The sequence below is a fragment of the Salvelinus alpinus genome, chromosome 20, assembly GCF_045679555.1.
Source record: "Salvelinus alpinus chromosome 20, SLU_Salpinus.1, whole genome shotgun sequence".
NCBI classification, from domain to species: Eukaryota; Metazoa; Chordata; class Actinopteri; order Salmoniformes; family Salmonidae; genus Salvelinus; species Salvelinus alpinus.
Genome location: NC_092105.1, coordinates 47,749,774 through 47,763,032, shown reverse-complemented (window position 1 = coordinate 47,763,032; position 13,259 = coordinate 47,749,774). Strand labels below are relative to the sequence as shown.

The 13,259-nt window shown below is 40.6% G+C and overlaps 1 protein-coding gene across 3 annotated transcripts in view; it reads left to right on the top strand.

The window, feature by feature from the left end:
* LOC139547025 (carboxy-terminal domain RNA polymerase II polypeptide A small phosphatase 1-like) overlaps positions 1-12,028 on the top strand; it is a 33,071-nt gene extending 21,043 nt beyond the window's left edge. For 2 of the 3 annotated variants that reach the window (XM_071356071.1, XM_071356069.1), the window contains 3 exons: positions 2,210-2,302; positions 2,760-2,945; positions 10,100-12,028. In XM_071356071.1, coding sequence (XP_071212172.1) covers positions 2,210-2,302; positions 2,760-2,945; positions 10,100-10,228 — 408 coding nt within the window. In that variant the 3' untranslated portion in view covers positions 10,229-12,028. Of the gene's footprint in view, positions 1-2,209; positions 2,303-2,759; positions 2,946-9,552; positions 9,771-10,099 lie in introns of all 3 variants that reach the window. The other variant, XR_011669306.1, reaches the window with a different exon arrangement.
* The last annotated feature ends 1,231 nt before the right edge of the window (positions 12,029-13,259 follow it).

Genomic DNA, 13,259 nt, shown 5'->3' with positions numbered 1-13,259 from the left:
ATTCGGGATGACTTGGTTCAGGAACAAGGCCGATAGCGTCATGTTCTTTTGAGAAATGGATGTGAGCAGAAATTGAGTGAAAGTTCTTTATTGACAGGCATATCTTTCCATATACAGATAATAGGCTGCACCTAGAGTTGCAAAGGTAGGGTATATTACTGTAAACATTTGAAGGATTTTGGGGAATTTTACAAGATTACTTCTGGTGGCCTTTTGGGTACTTCAGATTATCACAGGTGTCTGTAATTATCTATGGCCCTCTGTGTGGCTTTATCACATGTACAATATATAAAATAATCAAATAAGATGATCAAAAAAAGAATTACAAAGCTGTAAAGCATTATGCTTATTATAAACCAGGAATGGCCAACTTTGATGGGGGTGGGGGCCACAACAAATCTGAACTCTAATTCGACCTTAATTACTATTAGTTTAGATAGCTGGCCACTAGACTAATTTACCAATCTAAAAATGTTAGCTGAAATGGGCTAATTGAGTGAATGTCAGTGATTTTATGCACAACCAAATTTCGAAAGTGCACCTTGTGTATTCTACTATTCTACCTCGCAGCAGTAAGTTGAGACCCTGATTGAATGTAAATTGATCTGAGGGACGGAAATTAATCCGAGGGTCGGGCCGCTAAATTGCCCATCCCTGATATAAAAAATGTACTTAGTGATACCATTTGTGTTTAATATGAGGGTTTCAGCATGAAATACCCTTTATATATTTTTTTGTACACATTTTTTCTTTTACTATGTCAATATGTCATTGTTGTAAATGTGTTGGTGCCAAACTGGTGGCAGTTGTAAAAAAAAATCAAAAGTTTGAAAAGTTGCTGAGTTAATTGAAAATAATGCCATTGTTGATAAGATGCTTTTTTTCATTAATTAGGTAATTTTTTCTTGAACCATATGCTTTATCCACTAGAAACTCATGGACAATATGGACAGATATAAAAAATGAATAGCATACAGAACAAAAATATAAACGCAACATGTCAAGTGTCGGTCCCATGTTTCATGAGCTGAAATAAAGATCACAGAAAGGTTCCATACGCACTAAAAGTATATTTTTCTAAAATGTTTTGCACAAATTTGTTTACATCCCTGTTAGGGATCAAATCCCCTTTTGCCAAGATAATCCATCCACCTGACAGGTGTGGCATATCAAGAAGCTGATTAACAGCATGGTCATTACACAGGTGCACCTTGTGTTGGGGACAATAAAAGGCCACTAAAATGTGCAGTTTTGTCACACAACACAATGCCACAGATGTCTCAAGTTTTGAAGGAGTGTCCAATTAGGATGCAGAATGCAGGAATGTCCACCACAGCTGTTGCCAGAGAATTGAATGTTCATTTCTTTGCCGTAAGCCTTTGCCGTAAGCCTTTGCCGTAAGCCAACAATGTTGTTTTCGAGAATTTGGCAGTACGTCCAACCGGCCTCACAACCGCAGACCATGTGTAGCCACGACAGCCCAGGACCTCCACATCCGGCTTCTTCACATGCAGGATCGTCTGAGCCCAGCCACCCAGACAGCTGATGAAACTGAGGAGTATTTCTGTAATAAAGGCCTTTTGTGGGGAAGAACTCAGTCTGATTGGCTGGGCCTGAATCCCCAGTGGGTGGGCCTTTGCCCTCCCAGGTCCACCCATGGCTGCGCCTCTGCCCAGTAGTGTGGAATCCATAGATTAGGGCCTAATGAATTTATTTTAATTGACTGTTTTCCTTATATGAACTGTAACTGGGTAAAATCATTGACATTTTTGCGTTTACATTTTTGTTCAGTGTGCATATATATGAATAATATGATTCTGGTAACTTTGATAAATTACCAGTAGCTTTGCAACCCTAGCTGCACCTGATTGACTATTCCACATGGACATTTAGGGTAATATGATTGTTCAAAGAAGTCTGATATGCTGTCAAAGGAAACCTCTCTTTCAGTCTCTCCCCTCTCATGTCCCATCCCATTAACCTCAATATCATCTGGCATCCCATAGCAGTAAAGCTGGACACGCAAAGCAAGGTGTAGCCAAAAGTCACAGACGAGGGGGAGTAGGCGCATTTCTCGCTCAAATTATTTAAGATCTTCTATTTTAAAAAAGTTGCTAAGAGCATTAACATCTTTGGCAAAAACAAATGTACGTAAACGTTTTGTAAATAATCCTGAGTATTTCCATATGTCTTGTTTTTATTACCTCAGGTGTACGTGTTGAAGCGACCCAATGTGGATGAGTATCTCAAAAGAATGGGGGAGTTGTTTGAGTGTGTTCTGTTCACTGCCAGTTTATCCAAGGTGAGTTCATTAAACGAAATGCTGATTGACATATCTAAAGGTTTTATTAAATTAAAGGTTGACAGGATCTAACAAGTACTAGCCTTAAAGGGAAGTTCATGATTTTACAACGTTGATGTCAGATGGTCCTCACCCTGAAAGTAGTCAATGGGCCAGGAGAAACTGTAATCCATGGTTTGGTTTTCTTGAAACAGCCACTACAAGCTTCAGCTAACTTTAGTAACTGCTAGCTAAAAATCAATGGAAGTGATGGGGCCATCTAAAATACAAAACTTCCCCTTTGAGCCTGTGACACGTGTTTGACATGTTAAGTTTCGAATTCTTAGAAACTTTGCCCTGCCATTCTAATCTGTTATTCATCCATACACACATATTTCGTAATAAATGTGTAGACACACACATCTTTCTGTGACATAACATCAGGGACAATGTTGTGTGTGTTTTCCTTTTGTGCCAGTATGCCGATCCAGTCTCCGACCTGCTGGATAAATGGGGTGCCTTCCAACACCGTCTCTTCCGGGAATCCTGCGTGTTCCACCAAGGAAACTATGTTAAAGACCTGAGTCGGCTGGGCAGGGACCTCAACAAAGTCATCATTGTAGACAACTCCCCAGCCTCCTACATCTTCCACCCTGATAATGCTGTACGGCATTCCTACTTCTATCTACCTGTATACTATAATACTAAGCTCTCAATTCAATCAATTGCAGATAAAGGAAAAACTGCATAACAGTAGTATCTAAGGTATCTGAGGTGCTAAAAAGGTATAATTTCCTCTTTAAGTGTGTTCCGTGGCATTGCCATTGAAAGGGATCCTTCAAAGGGGTGTTTAGTTACTACTTTCATATTCCCTAGGTTGTTGTTGTTTCCTCCAAGCATGGTTATTTAACAAAGTCCAGAATAATCTAGCTTGATGGAATGTCTTTGAGAATGTAGCACTGTTAGAGGATATGGATTTGATCCGTTTCTCAAAGGCATGAGAAAAGCACGGGTTACCTAATTATTATTATTATTATTATTCAAACTTGATTTATTCATCAAAGTCCCATTGACACCGATGTCTCTTTTACAAGGGAGCCCTGATTTCACATAATTCATCATGAAAATACAAAGTACATAATAGGGAATTAGTGACACAATTATTACAATCAAAGGCGGGTGTAAGGACCGGCGCTGGAGTCGAGAAGCGGGTACGGGGAGTCAAACATTTAATGAGGAACAGACAAGGAACAAGACAGGAACAGCGTCAGCACACGGGTAACAAAACGACATACGAACGTTAATGCGGAAGCTGGGAACAGAGCTGGGGGACACACAGATATAGGGAAGGAAATAACACAGGTGATTGAGTCTAGGTGAGTCCAAATGATCGCTGATGCGCGTGACGAGTGAAGCAGGTGTGCGTAATGATGGCGACAGGAGTGCGTAATGCTGGGCAGCCCGGCGCCCTCGAGCCCCAGTGGGGAAATAGCTGGAGCAGGCGTGACAGCAGAAGCATGATAAATACAATTACAGTATCATTTTATTTATACTGTAAAACAGTATAAAAACATATACATTCCTCTGTGAATAGGTCATTTCCCAATGTCCTGAAATGCCCAAAAGACACTAGTGTGTCCAATTGTAGAGTATTCTGAAATGTGTTCCATGTATGTGGTGCGTAAAAACTAAATGCTGTTTTACTTAAATCGGTAGCAACTAAAATAATTTAAAGAATGATCTATTCCTGGGAGCGAGTAAGGTATTTCATACTTCTGTATGTCAGGAGCGATGTGAGGTAGTATGGTAGTTTCTGCACGAGAGTAAATGTAAATGAACAGAAGGCAATGTTGCGTTATCTGATAATGAACACAATTATGTTTGCAAAAACATTCACCCGTAATAAAGCAGAATACGCAATGATAAACGGCATCCAGTGGTTTTAAAGAAGAGGCGTATGCCGGTTTTTGAATATTTCAATAAACTATCGCAAATTGGATGGAAACCTAGCTACTGATTTCAAATACTTTTGCCAAACAGGAAAGCTTTGATATGTGGTGATAGTTGTTTCGGTCGCTAGGGTTGTTTAGGTCGCTTGCTTTTCAATGCACCGCTAACTAAAACAATCTGTTTCCACTAACATTCTCCAAACATGCTAGCCAAGATATGTTGGACATTACTGCGTAACTTGATAACAAATGGTAAAACAGTTTGGAGGAAACGATAACCCCCTGGAGAAGTTGAAAATAACCTAAAACTTAAAGATGTCTTTAGTGATAGTTGACATTTTTGAAGTTTTAGCTTATTTTCAACTTTTCTTTTCCAACTATCACTGAACACTTCTTTAAGTTAGACAGATTTTTTTCAGTATATATTTGCAGAACAGCATGTGTGATACAGATGTTGGATCTTAATATCAAAATAATCCTGCAGCAATCGGAAATGTGGATTATAATTAATTGAAATTTTTGTAAAGGCTGATATCTTTTTCGAATGTGAAAATCAAGTCTGAAATGTCAAAGTGGAAAAGTGGAAAGTTGAAAATGTCTTGCATCGCAGGAAAGTTGCCCTGCAACAGGGTTATCAAATTAAGATCCTATATCTGTATAACTGATGTTCTCTCTGCAAAATGTCTGCAGCTTCCATAGTTAGGTACTCTTAACAAAAATATAAACGCAACATGCAACAATTTCAAAGATTTTACTGAGTTTCAGTTCATTTCAGGAAGTCACTCAATTTAAATAAATTCATTACGCCCTAATCTATGGATTTCACATGACTGGGAATACATAAACTCAGCAAAAAAGTCCCTTTTAGGACCTTGTCTTTCAAAGATAATTCGTTAAAAACAAATCTAAAAATCTATTTGTTTCCCATGCTTGTTCAATGAACCAATAAACAATTAATGAACATTCACCTGTGGAACAGTCGTTAAGACACTAACAGCTTACAGACTGTAGGCAATTAAGGTCACAGTTATGAAAACGCAGGACACTAAAGAGGCCTTTCTACTGACTCTGAAAAACACCAAAAGAAAGATGCCCAGGGTCCCTGTTCATCTGTGTGAACGTGCCTTAGGCATGCTGCAAGGAGGCATGAGGACTGCAGATGTGGCCAAGGCAATAAATTGCAATGTCCGTACTGTGAGACGCCTAAGACAGCGCTACAGGGAGGCAGGACGGACAGCTGATCCTCGCAGTGACAGACCACGTGTAACAACACCTGCACAGGATCGGTACATCTGAACATCACACCTGCGGGACAGGTACAGGATGGCAACAACAACTGCCCGAGTTACACCAGGAACGCACAATCCCTCCATCAGTGCTCAAACTGTCCGCAGTAGGCTGAGAAAGGATGGACTGAGGGCTTTTAGGCCTGTTGTAAGGCAGGTCATCAGACATCACCAGCAACAATGTTGCCTATGGGCACAAACCCACCGTCACTGGACCAGACAGGACTGGCAAAAAGTGCTCTTCACTGATGAGTCGCGGTTTTGTCTCACCAGATGTGATGGTCGGATTCGCATTTATCGGTCAAAGGAATGAGCGTGACACCGAGGCCTGTACTCTGGAGTGGGATCGATTTGGAGGTGGAGGGTCCGTCATGGTCTGGGGCGGTGTGTCACAGCATCATCGGACTGAGCTTGTTGTCATTGCAGGCAATCTCAACGCTGTGCGTTACAGGGGAGACATCCTCCTCCCTCATGTGGTACCCTTCCGGCAGGCTCATCCTGACATGACCCTCCAGCATGACAATACAACCAGCCACACTGCTCGTTCTGTGCGTGATTTCCTGTAAGACAGGAATGTCAGTGTTCTGCCAAGGCCATCGAAGAGCCCGGATCTCGTTCCCATTGAGCAGTTGGATCGGATGGTGAGGGCTAGGGCGATTTCCCCCCAGACATGTCCAGGAACTTGCAGGTGCCTTGGTGGAAGAGTGGAGTAACATCTCACAGCAAAAACTGGCAAATCTGATGAGGAGGAGATGCACTGCAGTACTTAATGCAGCTTGTGGCCACACCAGATACTGACTGTTACTTTTGATTTTGACCTCCCCTTTGTTCAGGGACACATTATTCAATTTCTGTTAGTCACATGTCTGCAGAAATTGATCAGTTTATTTCTCAGTTGTTGAATCTTGTTATGTTCATACAAATATTTACACATGTTAAGTTTGCTGAAAATTAACACAGTTGACAGTGAGAGGTCGTTTCTTTTTTTGCTGAGTTTATATGCATCTGTTGGTCACAGATACCTTAAAAAAAGTAGGGGCGTGGATCAGAAAACTAGTCAGTATCTGGTGTGACCACCATTTGCCTATACAGTGTGGCACATCTCCTTCGCATTGAGTTAATCAGGCTGTTGATTGTGGCCTGTGGAATGTTGTCCCACTCCTCTTCAAAGGCTGTGAGAAGTTGCTGGATGTTGGCGGGAACTGGAACATGCTGTCGTACACATAGATCCAGGGCATCCCAAACATGCTCAATTGGTGACATGTCTGGGTATGCAGACCATGGAAGAACTGGGACATTTTCAGCTTCCAGGAATTGTGTACAGATCCTTGCGACATGGGGCTGTGCATTATCATGCTTAAACATGAGGTGATGGCAGCGGATCAATGGCACGACAATGGGCCTCAGGATCTCATCACAGTATCTCTGGGCACTCAAATTGCCATCGATTTAAATACAGTTGTTTTCATTGTCCGTAGCTTATGCCGGCACACACTATAACCCTACCGCCACCATGGGGCACTCTGTTCACAACATTGACATCAGCAAACTGCTCGCCCACACGACGCCATACAGGTACAGTTCAAAACGGATTTCTTCTGTGAAAAGCACACTTCCCCAGCGTGCCAGTGGCCATTGAAGGAGGGCAGTTTCCCACTGAAGTCGGTTACGACGCTGAACTGTAGTCAGGTCAAGACCCTGATGAGTACGGCGAGCACGCAGATGAGCTTGCCTGAGACGGTTTCTGACAGTTTGTGCAGAAATGTCATCAGCTATCCGGGTTGACTGGTCTCAGACGATCCCGCAGGTGAAGAAGCCGGATATGGAGGTGATGGGCTGGCGTGGTTACATGTGGTCGATTGGATGTACTGCCACATTCTCTAAAACGATGTTGTAGGCGGCTTATCGTAGAGAAATGAACAGTCAATTCTCTGGCAACAGCTCTGGTGGACATTCCTGCAGTCAGACTGCCAAATTCACTCTCCCTCAAAACTTGAGACATCTTTGACGTTGTGTTGTGTGCACATTTTAGAGTGGCCTTGTCACATCCTGATCTGTTTCACTTGTCCTTGTGCTTGTCTCCACCCCACTCCAGGTGTCGCCCATCTTCCCCATTTATCCCCTGGATATTTTACTATATGCCTGTGTTTTCTGTCAGTCTGTGCCAGTTCGTCTTTTTTGTTCAAGTCAACCAGCGTTTTGTCTCAGCTCCTGCTTTTCCCCAGTCTCTTTTTTTCTCGTCCTCCTGGTTTTAACACTCTTCCTGACCTGACCCTGGGCCTGCCTGCCATCCTGTACCTTGACCCCACTACTCTGGATTATCGACCCCTGCCTGCCTTGACCTGTCGTTTGCCTGCCCCTGTTGTTGCAATAAACAATGTTACTTCAACTCAGTCTGCACTTGGGTCTTACCTGAAACCTGATAGGCCCTTTATTGTCCACAGCACAAGGTGCACCTATGTAATGATCATGCTGTTTAATCAGCTTCTTGGTATGCCACACCTGTCAGGTGAATGGATTATCTTGGCAAAGGAGAAATGCTCACTAACAGGGATGTAAACACATTTTTCACAACATTTTAGAGAAATAAGCTTTTTATGCGTATGGAACATTTCTGGGCTCTTTTATTTCAGCTCATGAAATATGGGACCAACACTTTACATGTTGCATTTATATTTTTGTTCACTGTAATTTTAGTGGTTATGGGTAAAGAATATGCTCCAATGGAGAAATGTGAAATGAGTGTAAATGTACCAAATGAACAGCATGCAGCCTCTCGAACCGATACTTCCTGGTCGAGATTTACGGCTTTCAGAATGCATTGTCTGTCTAAAAATGTGTTTCATATGTTCACCTATGGCCTATTCAAAAGAATATGAATTTTCACATTCTTATGAATAGATTAACTTTTTTATTTATGATTTCTTTTAAATTTTGCATATACACTACCTGTCAAAAGTTGTCGAACACCTACTCATTCAAGGGTTTAAATTTATTTTTACTATTTTCTCCATTGTTTAATAATAGTGAAGACATCAAAACTATGAAATAACACATATGGAATCATGTAGTAACCAAAAAAGTGGAAAACAAATCAAAATATATTTGAGATTCTTGAAATACCCACCCTTTGCCTTGATGACAGCTTTAAACACAATTCTCTCAACCAGCTTCATGAGGTAGTCACCTGGAATGCATTTCAATTAACACGTGTGCCTTAAGTTAATTTGTGGAATTTCTTTCCTTCTTAATGCATTTCAGCCAATCAGTTGTGTTGTGACGAGGGTGGGGGGGGGGGGTGTACAGAAGATAGCCCTATTTGGTAAAAGACCAAGTCTATATTGTGGCAAGAACAGCTCAAATAAGCTAAGAGAAACAACAGGCCATGATTACTTTAAGACATGAAGGTCAGTCAATGCAGAATGTTTCAAGAACTTTGAAAGTTTCTTCAAGTGCGGTCACAAATACTATCAAGCGCTATGATGAAACTGGCTCTCATGAGGACCACCACAGGAATGGAAGACCCAGAGTTACCTCTGCTGCAGAGGATACGTTCATTAGAGTTACCAGCCTCAGAAATAGCAGCCCAAATAAATGCTGCACAGAGTTCAAGTAACAGACACACCTCAACATCAACTGTTCAGAGGAGACTGTGTGAATCAGGCCATCATGGTCAAATCCTGCAAAGAAACCACTTCTAAAGGACACCAATAAGAAGAAGAGACTTTCTTGGGCCAAGAAACACGAGCAATGGACATTAGACCGGTGGAAATCTGTCCTTTGGTCTGATGAGTCCAAATTTGAGATCTTTGTGAGACACGGTGTGGGTGAACAGATGATTTCCGCATGTCTATTTCCCACCGTAAAGCATGGAGGAGGAGGTGTTATGGTGTGGGGGTCCTTTGCAGGTGACACTGTCTGTGATTTATTTTGAATTCAAGGCACACTTAACCAGCATGACTACCACAGCATTGTACAACGATACCCCATCCCATCTGGTTTGTGCTTAGTGGGACTATCATTTGTTTTTCAACAGGACAATGACCCAACACACCTCCAGGCTGTGTAAGGGCTATTTGACCAAGAAGGAGAGTGATGGAGTGCTGCATCAGATGACCTGGCCTCCACAATCACCCGACCTCAACCAAATTGAGATGGTTTGGGATGAGTTGGACCGCAGAGTGAAGGAAAAGCAGCCAACAAGTGCTCAGCATATGTGAGAACTCCTTCAAGATTGTTGGAAAAGCATTCCAGGTGAAGCTGGTTGAGAGTGTGCTAAGCTGTCTTCAAGGCAAAGGGTGGCTATTTGAAGAATCTAAAATCTAAAATATATTTTGATTTGTTTAACACTTTTTGGGTTACTACATGATTCCATATGTGCTATTTCATAGTTTTGATGTCTTTACTATTATTCTACAATGTAGAAAATATATTTTTTTAATTTAAAAAAGGAAAAACCCTTGAATGAGTAGGTGTTCTAAAAGTTTTGACCGGTAGTGTACATATAACTAACTCACTGGTACACATAGATTTGTGTCATTATTTTGAAAGTTTACTTTGTTTATAACTTTTCACACACTCAGGTCCCCGTAACATCCTGGTTCGACGACATGGCCGACACAGAGCTACTAGATCTCATCCCATTCTTCGAGAGACTAAGCAAAGTGGAAGATGTCTACGATATTCTCAAGCAGCAGAGGACTGCAAGCTAGTACGTAATAAGACACTGGCTGCAACTTTTCACCACATAGGGGCCATAGAGGAAGCTGGTGTGCAACAGGCTTCAAGTTTCTTCCCACTAGAAGGACCTGCTAGTGTCTCTCGGTCATTGTCATCCTCCAAATTCCATTCACACAAAACGTGATAGAGAGGCCACTCAGTTTGGCACAGAGACGGAACAATGAGGAACTGCTTCATGGCAAACATTGAAAAGAATGGTATCAGTTATTTTTTCACATTCGATGCAGTAATCACCTCTTGGTTAGGACTTTTCGCCCTGAAGACAAGGTTAAGCGAAGCCCTTTTTTCATGGAACGGTGATCATTTAAGCAGGCGATAATGTCCTTTTCGCAAACTAATTGGGGAATACGATATACAAAACAAAGGGGTTTCGTCTTGAGATCAAGATAACTCAACCCCTTCCCACGTTTTAATATATTTTACCCAAAATGCCTAAGTAAGGGCATACTTAACCACAATCATTCAATGATGATTGTTTCCTAAAATATCCTGCTGTACCACAAGTATAATGTTAAAGAAAATGTCATCCCCTTTTAACTGAACATTATATCATGTGTTTTTTGCAACATGAGATACTATTTTTGGAAATGATTCACTACGACATACACACTCGTGTGTGTGTGTGTGTGTGTGTGTGTGTGTGTGTGTGTGTGTGTGTGTGTGTGTGTGTGTGTGTGTGTGTGTGTGTGTGTGTGTGTGTGTCAAGGATGTATGATTATGACAAAGGATGGACTATGTAGCAACACACAGAAAGCATGCATTCAGACGAAGAGGTTTGATTAAGAGGTTTGATTATTAATTATTCAGACCCTTTCCTATGAGACTCGAAATTGAGCTCAGGTGCCAGGGCCTTGTTCAGGGAGTTCAGGGAGAACCCGATGGTCACTCTAGTTCCTCTGTGGACATGGGAGAATCTCCCAGAGGGACAACCATCTCTGCAGCACTCCACCAATCAAGCCTTCATCGTAGAGTGGCCAGAAGGAAGCCACTCCTCAGTAAAAGGCACATGACAGCGGGCTTGGAGTATTTCAGGCCTAATATACAGAATGATGGTCAGACCTACAAGTGCCAATATGGATACCTGGTGAGATTACTTTTGTACAGCTATCAGTATTTAAGTAGTTGTTTAAAAACTTTTTTAAACCATGTCTATTTTACCTATGTGAAAGATGTCATGTTTTATGTCGTAGATTAACTGATATTGACTTAATAAAATTTGCTAACTTTTAAGAATTCTCGTACGGTGTCCAGGTTGGGAAATGGTTTGTAATCCATATGCTGGAGTTGTATGTGTGAAATTTGGTTTTAACAAAATTTAACAAAAGTTTTTTTCTATTCTTTCAAGTACTTGAACTAGACTTTTTTATATGCAATATCATATTGCAAGTCTAATGTGATGCTCATTTAACCTGTCCAGTCAGTTGAGTGGGTTGCCTTTTCATAGCTCCTTGTAATCATGCCCTGTGACAACCTTCATTTTCTTCATGACACTTCCTGACGTGTTTGCTTCTGCGTGTACGTGACTAGGTCTCTGTGCATGCGGATCTGCGTTACCTTAAAAATACAATTCAGCAATAATTTGACAAGATCTACGTCTTTAAATATAAAAAATATTTTAATGACTATAATTATTTGCTTTTTTTTTTTACTGCATGCAACAAGAGCGTAAACATCCATGTACTGTAAAGAAACTGAAACTGCTGATTAGTTATAAGAAAGAACTATAAAACGATTTGTACTTTCTCACAATAAAGCATGATTTGTCGAAAGAGGTAATATCTCACTACAATGAATGATGCATACACCAATAGTACATACACCAATAGCACCAATAATACACCATTAATTCAATTGCAGGGGGTGTTGGAAACAAATTAAATGAAAAAGAAAATGAAAATGTACCTGACTTAATATTAGGAAGCTATTCTCATTGTTTTGTACTCTCAGTGCAAGTACCCATTATGGGCTAAATATTGAAATAGGATCCCAGTGCTTTTTCAGACATTTGCATAGAACATTCACTCATATTTATGGAAGATTTGCAAGCAGATTCCACTCAAACACAGATCTCAAGTCATGATTCAGTGCCTAGTCTGCAATCAATTGCATTCTCTAACTGTACTTTAGGGCATATTTTTATATTACATTACATTACATTTTATGGATTGAGCACATGCTCTTATTTAGAGAGACAATTGAGTCAACTCTGTACTTACTGTATGTTGGTTGACAATTGAATGTACCTACAGCCTTTGAAGATGACATTGTTTCTAGGCATTGTTTCAAGTGAGTTGGGAATTGGGAATAATTACACAAATCTTTCAATTACTTATTATTATCTTTGACACAAACTAGTAACTGCCTTTTTAAAGACACGAAAATATCTTCACATTCTAACCCTTACCATTACAATTTCACATTCAAATATGAACACAAACATATTGGTGGATAAGATATATCGATCCATCTCATTCTGATGTTGATACTGCATCAAGATGATACCACGTCTTGTTGAAGATGAAGAGTATGTTATGTACAGTATGTTCTAGTCAAGCAAAAAGGTTAAACAGGTTTCCGCTATAACACAAATATTTGTCTTCATGTATGCATTGCAAAATGCATGTTTTGTATGATGATATTAGTGTCAACACACAGTAGATATCTTGTATTTCATTATTTGAAAATGTTGGAACTAATATCCCTCTATAGTGTTGATTCATACTATATCGAGTGATGGAATTTACTGGGAAACATCTTATGTTTGCTAATTCAATAATATCTTGGGCATGACTGTCACGCCCTGACCTTAGTTATAAAATATATTATTTTGGTCAGGGTGTGACGTGGGTGGGTATGCTTGTTGGTCTTGTCTAGGGTTTTTGTATGTCATGGGGTGTTTGTAAGTCTAGGCATATTGTAGGTCTATGGTGGCCTGAATTGGTTCCCAATCAGAGACAGCTGTTTATCGTTGTCTCTGATTGGGGATCCTATTTAGGTTGCCAT